The sequence below is a fragment of the Bombus affinis genome, chromosome 5 (genome assembly GCF_024516045.1).
Source record: "Bombus affinis isolate iyBomAffi1 chromosome 5, iyBomAffi1.2, whole genome shotgun sequence".
NCBI classification, from domain to species: Eukaryota; Metazoa; Arthropoda; class Insecta; order Hymenoptera; family Apidae; genus Bombus; species Bombus affinis.
In genome coordinates, this window is record NC_066348.1 from 11337045 (window position 1) to 11355499 (window position 18455).

General features: G+C 27.8%; 6 protein-coding genes across 13 annotated transcripts; 4 read left to right on the forward strand and 2 right to left on the reverse strand.

Annotated features, from left to right (window-relative positions):
- Positions 1-164: 164 nt before the first annotated feature.
- Positions 165-3056, forward strand: LOC126916402 (xaa-Pro aminopeptidase 3-like). Its single transcript, XM_050722202.1, has 6 exons — positions 165-312; positions 427-1371; positions 1445-1807; positions 1877-2050; positions 2138-2436; positions 2630-3056. The coding sequence occupies exons 1-4, from the start codon at positions 264-266 to the stop codon at positions 2041-2043; spliced, it is 1524 nt and encodes a 507-aa protein (XP_050578159.1). The 5' UTR covers positions 165-263; the 3' UTR covers positions 2044-2050; positions 2138-2436; positions 2630-3056.
- LOC126916404 (bifunctional phosphoribosylaminoimidazole carboxylase/phosphoribosylaminoimidazole succinocarboxamide synthetase) lies at positions 2423-5620 on the reverse strand. The gene is made up of 6 exons (XM_050722204.1): positions 5294-5620; positions 4176-4499; positions 3749-4092; positions 3399-3674; positions 2803-2947; positions 2423-2721 (listed from the first exon to the last, which is right to left on the reverse strand). The coding sequence occupies exons 1-6, from the start codon at positions 5298-5300 to the stop codon at positions 2555-2557; spliced, it is 1263 nt and encodes a 420-aa protein (XP_050578161.1). The 5' UTR covers positions 5301-5620; the 3' UTR covers positions 2423-2554.
- A 334-nt stretch (positions 5621-5954) lies between these two features.
- On the forward strand, positions 5955-9822 carry LOC126916401 (amidophosphoribosyltransferase-like). 5 transcript variants are annotated; one of them, XM_050722197.1, is made up of 9 exons: positions 5955-6202; positions 6375-6396; positions 7205-7412; positions 7491-7783; positions 7868-8117; positions 8268-8501; positions 8597-8724; positions 8813-9034; positions 9155-9822. In XM_050722197.1, exons 3-9 carry the CDS (start codon positions 7208-7210, stop codon positions 9425-9427), a joined length of 1605 nt encoding a protein of 534 aa, XP_050578154.1. In that variant the 5' UTR covers positions 5955-6202; positions 6375-6396; positions 7205-7207; the 3' UTR covers positions 9428-9822. The 5 variants fall into 5 exon arrangements, with proteins under 5 accessions (XP_050578154.1, XP_050578153.1, XP_050578158.1 ...); XM_050722196.1 differs by lacking the exon at positions 6375-6396; XM_050722200.1 differs by lacking the exons at positions 5955-6202; positions 6375-6396 and adding an exon at positions 6468-6482.
- Positions 8450-11593, reverse strand: LOC126916405 (uncharacterized). The gene is made up of 4 exons (XM_050722205.1): positions 11457-11593; positions 11050-11259; positions 10703-10961; positions 8450-10629 (listed from the first exon to the last, which is right to left on the reverse strand). The coding sequence occupies exons 2-4, from the start codon at positions 11230-11232 to the stop codon at positions 9995-9997; spliced, it is 1077 nt and encodes a 358-aa protein (XP_050578162.1). The 5' UTR covers positions 11233-11259; positions 11457-11593; the 3' UTR covers positions 8450-9994.
- Positions 11463-18144, forward strand: LOC126916395 (protein SDA1 homolog). 4 transcript variants are annotated; one of them, XM_050722180.1, is made up of 10 exons: positions 11463-11566; positions 12513-12607; positions 12670-12774; positions 14558-14656; positions 14740-15255; positions 15336-15570; positions 15647-15782; positions 16445-16766; positions 16860-17555; positions 17884-18144. In XM_050722180.1, exons 2-10 carry the CDS (start codon positions 12521-12523, stop codon positions 18082-18084), a joined length of 2397 nt encoding a protein of 798 aa, XP_050578137.1. In that variant the 5' UTR covers positions 11463-11566; positions 12513-12520; the 3' UTR covers positions 18085-18144. The 4 variants fall into 4 exon arrangements, with proteins under 4 accessions (XP_050578137.1, XP_050578138.1, XP_050578134.1 ...); XM_050722181.1 differs by lacking the exon at positions 11463-11566 and adding an exon at positions 11752-11867; XM_050722177.1 differs by lacking the exon at positions 11463-11566 and adding an exon at positions 11840-12078.
- On the forward strand, positions 12670-14391 carry LOC126916403 (origin recognition complex subunit 5). Its single transcript, XM_050722203.1, has 2 exons — positions 12670-12774; positions 12891-14391. Exon 2 carries the CDS (start codon positions 12984-12986, stop codon positions 14280-14282), a length of 1299 nt encoding a protein of 432 aa, XP_050578160.1. The 5' UTR covers positions 12670-12774; positions 12891-12983; the 3' UTR covers positions 14283-14391.
- Positions 18145-18455: the final 311 nt, after the last annotated feature.

Sequence of the window (18455 nt, forward strand, 5' to 3'; positions counted from 1 at the left end):
GTAGAACAACGTAGATACTACATTAAATCCATCGTCAATTTCTTCAGACGAATAGTTACATTGTGGTTGTCTGTTGCCTGTCACGGTAGCAGCTCAGAATGGATATGTTGTATACAATTTACAAAAGTACTATACAAATCAACTCTATATTGACTACCGAATAACATGGCGTGATTCTATATGTTTCGATTATTAAGATTTTTTTAAATATTTTCATAAAGATCTTTAGTATATCTAAATATTTTTGTTAAAACTACATTAACATGTTTAATACTTTGAGGAACTCTATTATATATCAAATTAAAAAATATGGTAAGAAATAAAAAAATAAAAGTACCGATAAATAATAGATTATATTTTTCCAAATGTGTATGTGCAAGGTTATAAACATAAAGCTTCTTACATTAATATTTATTGTAATTTTAGGGCAACGAACGTACATAGGAAATTCATTAGATACCATTACAAATAATTCAAATCGGCGACAATCTAAAGAATCATTGAATATTTCTTATCAATCATGCGGCCAACCAACAGCAGTAACACATCCTCATTTAATGAGGAATGGAGAAGTTGTACCTGGTATTCAGCTTTGTGAATTCAAAAAGAGACGAAACAAACTGATAAAGAATATTATTTCATATGCTTGTGTCACAAATCTAGGCAAATCACATATTATCATTATTCCTTCTGCTTCCAAAGTATACATGTCTGACAAAATTCCGTATGTTTTTCGTCAAAATACGGACTTTTTGTATTTTACTGGTTGTCAAGAAGCCAATAGTATTTTGATAATTACAGCAAAAAATGAAAACTTTGTAACTACCCTATTTTTAACACAACAAGATGAACATTCTGAACTATGGGATGGCCCTAAAACTGGAATTGAGATAGCACCTAAAATGTTTGGTGTTGATGAAGCATTTCCAGTAACAGAGTTCGAACAATTTTTTGTTTCTTTTATGAATGAAAATAAAAAAAGTACTATTTGGTATGACAATGTTGATGTAGCACAACCTAATTTACACAATAAATTATGTGAATTAATGAAAGTAACAAGTGGTCAAATGGTTGTTTCTCCAACAAATATAATACATAAAATCAGATTAATTAAATCACAATCTGAAATAGATTTAATGAGAAAGAGTTGTGAAATTATATCAGCAGCAATATCTAAAACTATAGAAATATCAAAACCTAAAATGAGTGAGCATCATCTGTTTGCAACTGTGGATTATGAATGTAGAATGAATGGTGCAGAATTTTTAGCATATCCACCAGTTGTTGCTGCGGGTAACAATGCTAATATTATCCATTATATTACTAACAATCAAATAATTAAAGATGGAGATATGGTTTTGATGGATGCAGGTTTGTTAGCATATTTATAGATGACAAATATTTTATTCTTCATTGTACCTTTATTCTTTAAAATTTTTATTAGGTTGTGAATATCATGGTTATTCATCTGATGTAACCAGAACATGGCCAATTAATGGAACATTTACTCAAGAACAAAAAGTCTTATATGACATAGTACTGGATGTTCAAAATATTTTAATTCATAAACTAAAAGAATTACCATCGTTAGATCAATTATATCATGATATGTGCTTTTTATTAGGCAAAAGATTACAAGAAAGTGGTCTAATACCAAAACATTTGAATAAAAACGAATTATTTTCTGCGGTTTACACTTATTGCCCACATCATGTAAGCCATTATTTGGGGATGGATGTACACGACACTGGGAAGATTCCTAGGAGTCTGAAGCTTCAACCAGGAATGATAGTCACAGTGGAACCTGGTAATATATCTTGGGAAACATTAATTTATTTATAACACTTAAAATAACTTTACTTTTTATCATTTATAGGAATATATATTAATCATAAAAATCGATTTGCACCATCAGAATTTTATGGCTTAGCTGTTCGTATTGAAGATGATATTTTAATAACAGAAAATGATCCAATAAATTTAACGGAAAACTGTCCAAAAGAAATTATCAAAATTGAAGCTTTAGCGAGTCAACATTTGTAATGATAAAGTGTGTGTAATATGTATACTGACTGATTTAATATAATTTTATTGACATGTTCGATACAAAATAATCATTCAAGTTTTTTTGTTTCAGATTAAGTATATAATACATAAAAGATGATTGCATACAAAATTATGCATATTTTTATTTTATTCGTAAATTTGTTTAAATGTGAATAAATGAATATTATATACTTGTAACCAATAAAGGATAACTAAGAAAAACAATAACACGGTATACACAAAAAGGGCTAGTACAAACATTTATGTAAAATTAAATTCATTCACGAACTGATTACTCAAATATAAATGATAGCCCAAATACCACAAATATATATATAGTAACATAAATATCATAGGAAATTTACATCAAATGAAATTAAGAGCTTTAAGGTATTTATCTTACATTGATTTGTATAAACTTGTATAAACAATTGCTTAATTAGTTGTTTACAATGTAACGTGTACAATTAAGTTGTAAAGTCGTAATATTAAATTTTGACACAATATATTATATAACAAGATTTTTTAGTTTAACATCAGCTTGCTTTAAAGTAATGTAATTTATCAACTGCTTTACTCGTAGACGTGCCCAAACCATATGGTCATGTAATGCATGAATTTGAGCGGCCGATAATGCTGCACTTTCAGGATAAGCAACTGTGGTGCATCCAATCCCTGGAAATTTAGTAAATTCTATTTAATAATGTTCTTATAACAAAAACTGATAGCATGATTAAATTACAGTCGAGAATTCACCTGATGGAACATTAATAGACGACCATAAATCTTGTGAAATATTAATATTATTGAAAGGTGGGCAATTAATAACAGGCAGAGCTGTGTTTCCAGAGAGTACTGGACCCAATCCATTACTTCTCCCTGCTACAGCTATTAACACCACCTAGAAGAGAGAAGAAAAACTTGTGATAATTCAAAAATAAACAGCACATATTTGTCAATATCAGTAGTTTTATCATTATGTTTTCGTGATTAAACGACTTCGCAATATACGTCCAAGTGATATTCAATGTATTATGAATTCAAATATTGTTGATACTTTATTTACTGTATTAAATACAGTATGTAGTACACATAGTGTATTTAAATACAATATTTATTTACTGTATTTAATGCAGTAAATAGACTATTATTGCTGTTATTCTTGTAATTATTATTCGTTATTTAAATGAGTGTAAATACCTCTAACATATTTTTATATACGTATAAATATCAAAATATACGATATTTTATTTTATATAACTACGAGTTTATCAAAATATAAATTATAAAATCTCTAAAATATAATATAAAAATTATAATCCATTCATTTTTTAAACTGATAGTATATGTACCTTTTCATAAGTACCTTCGTATTCTGCAAGAATACGCAATGTTTCTTGAGTGCCTTTATGGGCACTGCATACACGAAGTTGAACCTTTAAACCTAAAGACTTTGCATGTTCTGCTATTTTTTTACAATGATCTACATCAGAAGGTGACCCCATTAAAATAACAACAAGACTCCTAGCTGGTGGAATGAGAAAGTCAAGTTGATCTGCTACCCATTTAAAATTACGTTTTACTGTATCCAAATCTTCTTGAGTTACAGTATTCAAATTTCTATATACCTACAAAGCAAAGGTAATGAAATTAAGTTAAAAAAATATCATACCTTTACTTGCAGGATAACTACATCAAATACCTGTTTATCTTTCATCAATCTTTTATCACCAGATGGCCAAAGTCTCCAAGAGTCACTGTCAATTATATCTGCTACCATAATTTCACCATTTATATTCACTCCAAATTCTATTTTCATATCAATAAGAGCACAATCTCTAGTTGCCCATGCCCTTTCTAAAACCTCAAATACAACAAGTGCAGTACGTTGCATAATATCAAATTCATCTTTCCCTATTATAAGTTCATTCAACTTAAAACCAATAGAAATAATTTGTTCCTCTGACCATTGTGGATCATGATTGGCATCATCTTTAAAGAATGTTTCTTGTAATGGTGGATTAAATCTATATCCTTCAGGAACTTCTAAGCAATAAAGATTAAAACAAAGTAACACAAATAATAAACATCTATATATAACTTTGTAATTACAGTAATTATTATTATACCTTGATGCCTTTTTAAAAAACTGCCTGTAGCCAATCTTCTAGTGATCCATTCTATTGGGACCATTTCACATTTTTGTGCAATGAAAGCAGTGTCATTTACCACTTCAATAAATGCAGTTTTTATTCCAGCTTCATTTAACAATTGAAAAACTTTAGCTGTAGTAGCTGTACTAATTGCAGCTTTCCCTTTTAAATAATGAGATTTTTCACCATCTCCAGCAGTAATACGATCCTTACTTTGTAAGAGACATAAAGTAGAATCATTTAGAACTTCATAAACCTTTTTGGTTTTTCCTTCAATTATGAGTTTCCCACACTTATATTCTAATGATATAAAAATTATTTATATTATATAAGCTATTGAAGGAGAGAAAACCTCTTACAGAAAACAAATTATTATATCTAATAAAAATTTAACATTAAATAATATCATTTCAGTTTTAATGTAAATTAAATAAAATCAATATAATTAATATGGTATGATATTAAATTGTAGGATTTAGAAATATGAATATTTAAGTAAATGAGCCATATAAAGATAAAATAATTTGTATATTATTGAACACAAACTATAAAATTTGTCCATTTAAGAATATATATAGGATATATAGATTATGAAAGCATTCCATAATATTTCATACATCCGTACCGTATATATCGCACCATATATATCGTACCGTATATATCGTTTTGTATTGTGGTTAAAATATTATGAATATTAAACGATTAAGTGATACTATTAAAAAAACATATTAATTGTAATTTTTTTCAATTAGATGAAAACAACGAAATAGACAATTTATATATCTAATAGAAGCAATAATCTTTAATGAAATATTATAATCACGTGTGATTACATTTTTAAAATATAAATTATATGTCTGCATATTTTATTTATTATGTATTTTGTATTCTTTATCTATTCGAACAGACAAACATATAAAAGATACTTGTCTGGAAGATGAATATAAATCTCCAATGTCGAAAATAAAATAAAATACTTTCTAACTTATATTTCTAATACATAGATTAAACCAAAAAAAGTCATTTCATCTTTTTAAAATCATATTTTTCTCATTTTTCTTTTAAATATAATTCACTTTGTAGTAGATACTTACCTTTCATGTTTTCTGTCTTCGATCCACTTAGCAAATACTTCGTATTCGTAACTTCTCAATTCCCATACGATTAACGATCTTTAATGATCCCCTCTTTCAAAACTTTGCTTCGCTTGATTGGTGTAAATTTATAAATGATCTTTATATAAGTTACATGTTAGATCTATGAATATCGCGTGTATCATATGAAGAAAAATTCTTGAAGAGATCACAAAAAAACCAAATGCTCTAATTCAAGAAATCTTAATTAAATCTAAGGAGTTTGAATAAATTTTGCTATTTTAAAAACTGACAAAATTATCGAATGCTATAGAGGTATATAACACTAATAACATGCTTATTTTAAACATATAAATTAGCTTTAAAAGTTCTTTAGAAATGACATGTCATGTGTCATAAATATAAATTGATATACTAAAAAGTCATAATAAGATTAATCATCAATCATAAACAGCTCGATCATGAAAAAGAAAGTTCTTATAAACAACATGATGCTATAATATATTGTTATCATTATATAAGCTTGGATTTCTATGATTTGATTACTGAAAGTTTAATTTATATCAAAAAGAAATTGAAATAACTATAAAATCATTTATAATGACAAATTAAAAAATAATAATCACTTAGCTAAATTTAATGTACGCGTAGATATATTGATTAAACGGTAGACTATAATCGATCTTTTATAAAACTTTAGCAAGTTACATCCGATATTTTAATAAATGAAAGCAAGCAGTCAAAGAATTTAAAAGTAAGATAATAACTAAAGAAGCTAACCCCTCCAGTTAAAAACAAATTTCCATTGACCAGCATATTCATTCGTATTTCTAAAGCCAGTCGAGAAACATCTCTTGTGAATCTTATTTAAGCTGACAGACCCGAAGGCTCAAACTTCTGACGCACGTGGTATGTATGAATACATAGTTTCAAATTTGTATACTTGAATGAAAATGTTTTGATAGAGTGATCAAATTCAATGATAATCCATTAAAGTAACACAATAAAATAAATTTAGTCATAAGAGAAATAATATGAAAAAAATTTAGATGTAATTTATTTTTTACATTTGTTATTACAGCGTCAAGGATCATATTCAACAAGTAGGTACAGTCTCTGATAAAAAGATTGCAATTGTAATAGAATTACAAACTTAATTTCTTCAATTGATTGAATATTGAACAAATTGGTAAAATTATTATTATAATCATCTTCAAAATGAGATACTCATCATTTATAATTTTTTCATATTGAATACGTTATTGTTCCAATGATTTACATACATACACACAACCATGCACGTACGCGTATGTGTATTATAAAAAAAGAATATATTAAGTTTTAGATAGTAAAATCTGTATATTATAAATTGAAGAAAAAACTTACCTTCTTTCTCCCTCTTTTTTACATATTTCATGATTGCTATAATTCTGATTACAATTACATTAAAATAATTATTTACTAATATATTTTACAATATTGCATCAAATGGCAAGATTAACTTGTAAATATTTTCTACGTAATCAATATCAGTATGTATAAAATCAGGGATGTAATGATGAAATCAGTTGCGAAATACAGATTAAGCAAATATATTAAAAAATGTAGTAATAACATTGGAAGAAGAATTCTATCTGTTTATTAGGGGTCAATAGTTTATATAGGGTCATTATTGATAATTCCTAAGAAATCTCAAGGGTCTGCTCTGCTTTACAATATAAAGAAACTGTTTTCTTTTCATTATTGCGTAATATTATATAGTTACCTTAACTTCTTTTAAGTTTCAATCTTAAATTGATTTTTTATTATATTTAAAAATGTAAGTTTCAATTTATGGTATATATGATAAAGTAATATATCTTAAGAGTATTTTTCATTTCATATTTTATCTGATAAATTAATGTCTTCCAGATTATGATTAAAATATCTTGTAACATGCAAGCAGATTCTCGCACTGAAATAGTACCTCAAGAAAGTAAAAGAGATAAAGTACTGTGCACTAAAAAACAAATGAGAGGTCAAACAATGACTGGCCTCACACATGAATGTGGAGTTTTTGGATGCATTGCTGCAGGTGACTGGCCATCACAAATTGACGTTGCTCAAGTGATTTGTTTAGGTAAATTTATAAATGCATTTACTATGATATATTTCTTTAGAAAATATTATATAATAAATATTATTAATATTTATCTAGGTTTAGTGGCATTACAACATAGAGGTCAAGAAAGTGCAGGCATTGTTACAAGTGAAGGTGTATGTTCAAAATCTTTTCATGTCCACAAGGGTATGGGTATGATTAATAACATTTTCAATGATGAAAACATGAAAAAACTCAGTGGAAATCTTGGAATTGGTCATACTAGATATAGTACAAGCGCAGCTAGTGAAGAAGTTAATTGTCAACCATTTGTAGTTCATACTGCACATGGAGCATTAGCAGTTGCACACAATGGAGAGCTAGTGAATACAGAATCATTAAGAAAAATGGTATTTCTATCTGTAGAAAATATACAAGAAATATTTTCATATTAATTTAATATTTGTTTCTGATAATTTTTGATTTGCTGTTAGGTACTAGGACGCGGAGTTGGTTTATCAACTCTCTCGGATTCTGAATTAATAACACAAGCACTTTGTTTGAATCCTCCTGAAGGTGAAGTTAATGGCCCAGATTGGCCAGCACGTATAAAACATCTCATGCAATTAGCACCATTATCATATTCATTAGTAATTATGCAAAGAGATAAGATATATGGTGTTAGAGATCCATATGGAAATCGTCCATTATGTCTTGGAAAAATTGTACCAATTGGTAATTTAGGTATATCATCAATTACAATAAAAACTTTATAATAGAATGTCAGAATTTTATAATATATCACATTAGATAAATCTCTTTCTATTACTATGAATGAAATAAATTATCTTGTCAATGATTAATCGAAATTAACAAAATCTTTTGATATGATAGGTAATGAATCAGATGATGATGATGAAGCTGAAGGTTGGGTTATTTCGTCCGAATCATGTGGCTTCTTAAGTATTGGAGCACGATATGTACGTGAAGTATTTCCTGGAGAAATTGTAGAATTAACGCGCGAAGGTATTAAAACTATAGACATTGTTGATAGACCAGACAAAAAGCCTCAGGCATTTTGCATCTTTGAATACGTTTATTTCGCACGTAGCGACAGTATTTTTGAAGGTAATCTATCACAATATAATAAAATGAAAATAACATAACATAACAAAAATTTTAGAATATATAATTATAGTAAGTTGTTTTATTTCTCATAATAGGACAAATGGTTTATTCTGTTCGCATGCAATGTGGACGAGAACTTGCTTTAGAATCTCCGGTAGAAGCAGATATAGTTAGTTCAGTACCTGAATCTGGAACTGCAGCAGCACATGGTTATGCCAGAGAGGTAGAGTTATTAATTTATAAGGATTTTATAATTACAATGAACAATAATATAAAACATATAACTGCATATATGTATTATTAATTCACAGTCTCAAATATCTTTTGCGGAAGTGTTGTGCAAGAATAGATATGTTGGCCGAACGTTTATTCAGCCCAGTACACGACTTAGACAACTTGGCGTGGCAAAAAAATTTGGAGCTTTATCAGAAAATGTAAAAGGAAAAAAATTAATTCTTATAGATGATTCGATTGTCAGAGGAAATACTATTGGACCTATTATTAAGTTACTTCGCGATGCAGGAGCGAAAGAAGTAAATCCTTTTTTTCGCTATTTTGTTTAAATTTGATATCCACGTTGTATCACCAGTATTGTAATTAGTTTGAAATTTATGAAAAAACAAATAATATATAAATCTTTCTTTCCTTTACAGGTTCATATTAGAATTGCTTCCCCTCCATTAAAATATCCTTGTTATATGGGAATTAACATACCAACAAGAGAAGAATTAATTGCTAATAAATTGGATAATGTGAAATTAGCGAAACATGTTGGAGCTGATAGTTTAACATACCTTTCAGTGGACGGACTTGTAAAAGCCGTAAGATTTGGTATGGATAACCGTGAAAGTAGTTATATTGGTCATTGTACTGCCTGTTTGACAGGAGACTATCCTGATGAACTTCCTAGTGATTTGGAATGGTAAAAAAATAAATTGTATTTATGTATTTATGAATAGTGAATTATACATGTCTAAATCAGAAATACGTGTCTCCAGCATTAAAAAATTTGATTTCTTTATATATATTAATTGATTGATTAATATAATACAATGTAATGTTAAAAAGTAATTCAGTATTTGAAAATTAATTTAAATAAGGTACACTCTATTTGGTATATAATAATAGAAACTGATAATATTTTATTGAAACATATTGTTCAGAAATATCTTACTTCTTACTTTGTTATGTTTTGATAAATAAGTTTAGTATAGAAGTACCACTATATTAATTTTAGATTAAGTTAGAAAAGTAAAATTAAGCAATAGAGATTAAGAAATAAATAAATGTTATTCATTTGAATGAATATCAGTGATATTAACTTCGTTATTGTATATTACTTAATTTATAGACATATTCGCAATAACTTTATGTACATTCCTGTTAATTTATTGTTGCATGCGATTGGAAATATCCTTTTGCAACTATTTTAATTATTGTGAAATTTCTTTCATCTTTCCTTCTCATTTAAGTTTTTTTATAATTTTAACATTTTATGGATTTATTTGATCATTTAATATGATCTCACATCTATTATTTCCTTCTGTATTTTCATTTTCTTTAATTTCTAATAAATTAAAACTTTTAGCAATATTAGACTTATCAGATGTGTCTTTCAAACTTGACTCTTCATCATCATCCATATGTTTTTCTAATAAGATATGTTTTGTTTTGAATTCTTTGCTTTGTCTATTTCGACTCACACTTAGTTGTTTGTTTCGAACCAGCTTAGTCTTATAACCTTTTACAGATCTCATTGAACAATGATTATCATTTTTTGAGACTGAAGATTCAGATTCTAATGAAATTTTATGTTTCTTTTGATTTTCATAACAATTGTATTCAGTAGTGTTTGAAGTTTGATCATTAATTTCTTTAGGATACATACATTTTGAATCAATTTGATTATCACAGTAACTTAATTCCTTCTTTGCATCAACATGAATAGACTTATTAAAATTAGAAACTTCATCCTTATGGTTATATATAGCAAATGGATTATCCTCATCAGACTCAGACTCTAATATTATACCTTGAGATTTTTTTTCTTGTCTGATTCGTTGTTTTTCTAAATATGAATGTAATGCATTTAACCTATTATCTCGCAGAGTCTTCCAAAATAAAAGAGCTATAAAAACAGAAAAAATTATAATAAAGATATGCAATATCAAATAAATTGATATTGCTGCTGTTTTTGGTACCTTCTTTTTGATATTGAGAAGGTATTCCTGCTTCTTTAAGTGTATTTGGATTTGGAATACACTCATTATTTTCAGAATCACCTAGTACTTCTGTTCTAGACTTTGTAAAGATTCTTTGCATTTTTAGTAATTTTCTAGTTTTAGCAAAATATTTAAAATTTGAAGCAGTATCAAAGACAGGGTCATCTACCATGGGACTATCATTTTTTGTAAAAAACATATAAGTGCCGACAACATCTTCATAGGAACCCTCATAAAACTGAAATTGTTAAAAACAGAAATATAATACAAAATCTGTAAAATGTTGATCTTTTTTATTTATTTATATATATTTTTTTTATAATTACCTTTCCATTAATTTGCATTATAGGATGTTCCGTATCTATACCGATCATATCCAATCGTAATTCTTTTTCACTAAACACATTACTATCAACAAGCCCTTCAAATTCTACATATACGAGAATTTCTTCCTCATCTTCGGATATTTCTTCATCCATTTCCGTAGTGATTATATGCATATTACTCATGATTCTTACTGACGCTTATTTGTCGTTTTTTGCACAAATTTAAAAAAATATATACATATTATTAATCACAAATATTTATAAAAGAAATGAAGTGGAGTTATGGATTGATTTGAGTTTATCGGTAGTTAAAATTTATCAATAAAATTGATTATTAATGTGTGTATGGCATTTAATATACACAATATACTCGCACGTAAATTATATATAAATATTGAAACATCTACCTATACATATATAGTTATAAATAGTTATTAACTCTTAGAGTGCTATGGACGCATACATGCGTCTGGCAAAAGCTGTCGGTGTGGACTAAGGACACATATATCCGTTTTCTGTAAGTGCCCGGTATGGACTAAGGACGCACAAATGCGTTTGACAATTTTTCCGAACACCTACGCTTTTCCGAACACCTACGCAGAAGTAATACTATTACGTTTGTGTGAAATAAATATAAATGCATTCCTTAGTAACGGCGGTAAACAAATGCCAATAACGCTTATTACGATTTGCGCTTTGAATAGTCAATCAACAGAGTTCAGTCTAGGGAAAAAGTACTCTGTCCACAGCGACCATCAGCGCTGGCCGCGCGCCATCCGTACGGACTGCATAGGCCGCGAGTATTCAGCACTCTAAGGGTTAGGTTGGGGTTAGGTTGGGGTATTCGAATAAATAATTGTCGGTTTTGTAGGTATCATTAACCAATTGCAAAAAATTGCGATAAAATCTTTTCCATTTTCTCAAAGATCGCGTCAAGGTACCTACCATAATAAAATATATAGTATATATAGGCGAAAAGTAAGGTTACTCTTTGGCTTAGATTGACGGTTTTATTAGAAAATTCAAATGGTAAATATATACTATCTTGAATTTTTTATTATTGCTTCTTAAGATAATCCTTCTTTCTATTTTGTGCAAGACTTGTATTTTATCTGTCATAAAAAATACAATTCTATCTGGAAATAAATTTGTTTGACAATATTCAAATTAGTTAACCATCTTTTATGTAGGAAACACGTGTACATAATATATATTAGGTAATATTATTAAATTCTACGATTGTAGTAAAGTTCAATCGAAGAAAAGAATTATAATATATTCGATTATATCTTCTTGTTATTGAAAATTAAATAAATTTGCAAAATTATTATTATTTACATAATATTTATATAATATTTATATGATTATTATATGCATTGTTATAAGTAATTTTTTAATTTATATATAATAATTATAATTTGTAATCTATATGTGTATAAATTTATTTTTATGTATGAATTTAGGTAAAAAAATGGTGAGACACAATAATCAGTTACCAGAAAATCTTCCGCAATTGCAAAATCTTATTAAACGTGATCCAGAATCTTACAAGGAAGAAGTAAGTCTTCAATGCAATATTTTTATTTAATATATTTAATATGGTTTCTAATCTTTTTACAGTTCCTTCAGCAACATCAGCATTACAAATCAATTTTAGAAGTCTTTCGTTTAGCACCAAATAAGTTTAATAAAAGCCTTGATGAAGTAGTCATCTTTTTGGCACAGGTAATTTTAATAATATTTTGGAAGACTATACTTCATAATTCTAATAAGTATACATTTGTTTCATGATTTTTATGCTATAATAGTCCCAAATATTAGAAAAATGCTTTTTTTTGCAGGTATAATTAACAAAGTATATGAAGGAAATAATTTGTTTATTGTAATATTATTACAAATTGCTTATTAGTAAGAAAGCTTTAAAGATTGTAGCTATGGAGAAATATTTGGAATATTTGGATGGAAAGATCATATGTCGCAAAAAAGTTATAATGCAACTGTATTCTTTAATTGGTTATTCTGATGAACCAATGCCACATAGCATATTTGTCTATGGTCATGTAGCTACTGGAAAATCCTTAGTAGTGCAAAATATGCTCTCATACTTAAAATACAATGTAGCTACTATTAATTGTATAGAACATATAGCCAATAGACACATATTTGAGTACATCCTGGGTGATTTGTCACTATGTTTTAATAATTTTCCAACTAATAATCAAGTGCAACACAAATGTGATAATTTTGTTGACTTTATAATAAGTCTTAAAGAAATTTCTATGAATGATACTCGACCGATTATAATAGTACTTGATAAGTGTGATAAATTACGAGATATTGATATTGGTTTATTACCTACGTTTTTAAAGCTCAGAGAATTATCAAATGTCAATGTTTGTGTAATATTCATAACTGATGTAGTGTGGGAAAAGTTTCATGTCAAGATTGGTATACACGAACCATTTAAAATTCACTTTCCACAATATACAAAAAATGAATTAATTGAAATTTTACTTTTAAGTATGCCATGTGATTATGAAGATGGATTTTACAAAAATTATTTAAATTTATTTCTTTCTGTATTTTTTCGATTCTGTCGAGATCTTAATGAACTTTGTTACATGGCAAAAATAAATTTTTCTAAATATATAGAACCTATTAAACTTGATCAGTCTAAAAAAAATGATACTGCTTTGTTATGGAGAAATATTTCTGCTACTTTTAAAGCAAATTTAGAAGTCATTTATCTACGAGTTTCCTCTGAAAATTTTACAACAAATAATCAATTATCTAAAGATATTGAATCAACAATGAGATTGGCATTAAGTTTTGAATTACCATATTATGCAAAGTATATATTAATTGCATCATATTTGGCCTCATATAATCCTGCAAAAGAAGATAAATATATATTTATGAAACAAAAATTCAAGAGGAAGAAGAGAATTACTGATAAAAAAAAGATAATGTTAAATGCTTTTTGTGGACCTTACAATTTTCCAGTATCTAGAATGATTGCTATTTTTTGTGCAATTCTTAATGAAAAAGTTGATATAAATGCTAACCTACTTTCACAAATTCCATCTATGTGTCAACTTGGTTTACTATCAGTCGTAGGAAATTATAATTTGAATGAACCAAAACTCAAGTGTTGCGTATCATATGATTTTATTCTTGTCATAGCTAAAACTGTTGGATTTAATATACAAAATTATTTGTATAATTTATGTTAGACCAAGAATGCATTAACTAAAACCATTTAATTATTACACTAATTTATTTATTTTAATTTGTATTTCTTGATTAGTTCTTCATGAGAAATAAAACATTAAAATTTATAAACATATTATTTTCTTCTCACAAATAGATTAATTGTAGCACAAATTATTATCTTATACTTATACTTATTATCTCATGTCACAAAATATGTATGTATAAATTTAACATATGTTGTTACTATTTTACTTAAATTAGAATTTCATTATGTAATTCTTTTGTTTAAATGTAGGTGGCCCATTGTTACCCAAATATATTAGAATCATTTCCTCAAGAAATCATTGATGTACTGCAAACATATAATACAGTACTTGATAATGATATGCGATTAGTAAGTGTAAAGCACTAAAAACAATATTAAATAAAGTTTAAATTGAGTTTCTCTTTCTTATAAAGTGTATACCTTTTTTATAGACATTTTGTAAAGCTCTGATTCAACTACGTAACAAATCTCTACTGGAACCTACTGTACTTCTGAGTTTATTTTTTGAACTTCTAAGATGTCAAGATAAAAATTTAAGGCAATTTCTTCAAACACACATTATTGCTGATATTAAGAATGTGAATTCTAAACAAAAGAATACAAAAATTAATACAACTTTACAAAACTTTATGTTTTCAATGTTAAAAGACTCTAATGTCAGGAGTGCAAAAATGTCAACAGACATCATGATAGAATTATATAATAAAAGTATTTGGAATGATGCAAAAACTGTAAATGTTCTGGCAACAGGATGTTTTGTTAAGGCAACCAAAGTTATGGTTGCTTGCTTGAAATTCTTCCTGGGCACAGGTATAGAAGAACAGGAAAATGAGGAGAGCGACAGCGATAGTGAACCGAATATTAAAGAAATTATAATGGCTAATAGAGTAAATAAAAAAACAAAGAAACGCGAGAAACAGTTAGCAAAAGCGAAGCAACTGTTAGCAGTAAGTCACTAATAGTTAATAGATACCAGAATACAGTCTACAAATAATATTAATATATATGTAAATTTTAAATGTTCTAGAAGTCTAAGAAGAAAGCAACAAAAGCACCGAGATTTAATTTCTCAGCATTACATTTAATTCATGACCCACAAGGTTTTGCAGAAAAATTATTCAAACAGTTGGAAAAAAATAATGACAGATTTGAGATTAAATTATTAGCTTTAGATGTAATTTCAAGGCTTATTGGTTTGCACAATCTATTTTTATTAAATTTTTATCCTTATCTACAAAGATTTTTGCAACCACATCAAAGAGGTAGTCATTTTATTATTAGAAAATTATTGTTACAAAAAAATAAACTATAATGATGTATTATTTTTAACCATTTTAGAAGTAACAAAACTTTTACAGTTTATCGCTCAAGCCTCTCATGAACTTGTACCACCTGATGTATTAGAACCAATTCTGAAGACACTAGCCAACAATTTTGTCACAGAACGAAATTCAGCTGATGTTATGGCCATAGGGTATATATAGAGTGTCCCATTTTAATCTCCCCAGGCAAATATCTCAAAAGATGAGAAATATAAAAAAATGTTTCAAACTGAAGTTGTAGCATATTGAGGGGGATATATTGTGCTATCACGTATTTGACCTTGTAATGACACTGAAAAATCTTTCAGAGATCAACTTCAAGTTTTTAAATTGAATCTCTTTTTAGAGCCAACATGATGTACAATATCCAGCCTCCAATTCGTGCAACCTCTTGGAGATGCATATCGCGTTACGGTAATATCGATGGAATATCGAATTTGAGGAATCATATTTCTGTAATGGTTTGTGTAAAATATATATTTAAGTAGTATTTGAGAAACATCTTGATGTCAGCTATAAGATAATGTACTTAAAAATATAGGTTCCAATTTAAAAACTCGAAGTTGATCTCTAAAAGATTTTTCAATGTCAAACAAGGTCAAATACGTTACAGCACAATATGTCTCCCTCAATATGCTACAACTTTCGTTTTAAACATTTTTTTTTATATTTCTCATATCTTTTGAAATATTTGCCTGGGGAGATTAAAATGAGACATGCTGTATATATTTATGACTCATATGTATATATGTATATATTTATGTTTTCAAAACGTTTTATCATTTTATCTAATGTAAACTTATTTTAAATGCAGGTTGAATGCTATTAGAGAGATATGTACGCGATGTCCATTAGTTATGAATGGAGATTTACTACAGGATTTAGCACGATACAAATATTACAAAGAACGAAGTGTGATGATGGCTGCACGATCTTTGATTACTCTATTCAGAAATTCGATACCTGAATTGTTGCATAAGAAGGATAGAGGACGCCCTACGGAAACGAACATTACCTTAAGTATTCAAAAATATGGTCAAATATCAGCTAATGATTTTGTACCAGGTGCTGAAGTTTTGCTCGACAATAAGGCTGATAATATCGCAGAGATTTCAAAAATTAGTATTGAAAATAATGTAAGTGAAAATACTGAAAGTAAATTTACTATTTATCTTTATCTAATATTAGCCTTAATAAGAGAAGCTTTATTAATAAAATTACGATTACAGGATAGTGATGATGAATGGATTGATATAGATTCTATAAATAATGGAGATTGCAATGATGACGATGACGATGACGACGACAATGACGACGACAATGACGATGACGATGATGACGATGATGATGACGATGACGACGACGACGACGACGACGACGATGATAATGATAATGATCATAATGACAACGATGAAAAAGAAGGAAAAGAAGAGAATTTGGGAAAGAAGAAAGAAAAACAAAGCGTAAAAAATAATAACAAAGATGTTGTTGAAAAGAGCGAAAATGAAGAAACAGAAATGAAAGTATGTGAAAATAATGATATTAAATCTAATGTAAATAACACAGAAATTGATAATGTTACAAATCAAGGTCAAGGAAAAGAATGTCGTCGATTATCAAAACTTGAAAAGAAACGATTAAAACTAAAAACACAAGAAGATTCAAGGATGAAAAAGAACGAGATAATCACTGCAGAGAAAAGAGAAAAGGCAACTTTGGTATCCAACGAACGGTTATTGACCGATGAAGACTTCATGAAAATAGATGCGGCACTAGCAAAACAACAAATAACGTACGCCAAGCGCGGTTTAAAAAGAGCTCACCCTAATGATAAAGAAACTGGAGAATTTGTCAAATTAACAGATATAGAAAATATTTATAAAAAGCGGAAACATGATAAGCAAGCACGCATTGAGTCTGTGAAGGTATGTTTCAATTTCACTGCAAACTAAAGGAATTCAATTACATTGATTCTTTTATATTAACAAATTTTGTTATTGTCATATTAACAATTAACAATTATTAATCATGTTAATCACATTAATAATTATTAAATAAAATATTAATATTTTGTTTTGTATTAATAAATTTTTGTTAAGTATATTTAATATCACTTTAAAAAAATAAATACTTAAAATAAAAATAAATATGAGGAAAATGAAAAAAAAGGATAAAAAGAAATATATTTCTAAATTAATTTATGTATTTATTATTTACTTTAGTTTAATATATTTTTGTTTTGCTTTTTTATAGAAAGGACAAGAAGCAAGAGAAAAATTTGGTTATAAAGATGGGCGGCAAAATCCACTTTGTAGTAAAACAAATCGCGAAAAAAAGAAAACTAAAGCTTTTCAAATGTTAAAGCATAAAATAAAAGGAAAAGTGAAACGTTCTTTTAAGGAAAAACAGATTGCGTTGAGAAATCATTTGTTGAAACAAAAAAGAATGAAATAATCATGTCTACGCATTCGTATATGTATACTGTATATATATAAATAAATATGTAGTCTTTTATTTATAGTCTATAATCCAAATTATCCAAGTCCAATATATTGATGATATTCATTTTTAATTGTAGTATACCAAACATTTTTTACAATCTCGCATATGCAGTTGTGTACGGAGCTTTACTCAAGCTCGCACAGTTCTCGCTTATATATGCTATAAATAAAAGATAAGAGCCATGTTTCGGGTGGGTTATTATACCCGCCGCTGGAACGCTCCCAGCAACGTATACTAACTCGTATGCTCTCACGGACACAACTTTGTGGGATATCAATAGCTTTTGCAAATACTCGGAAACTATGACCGACCAACGGTTACAT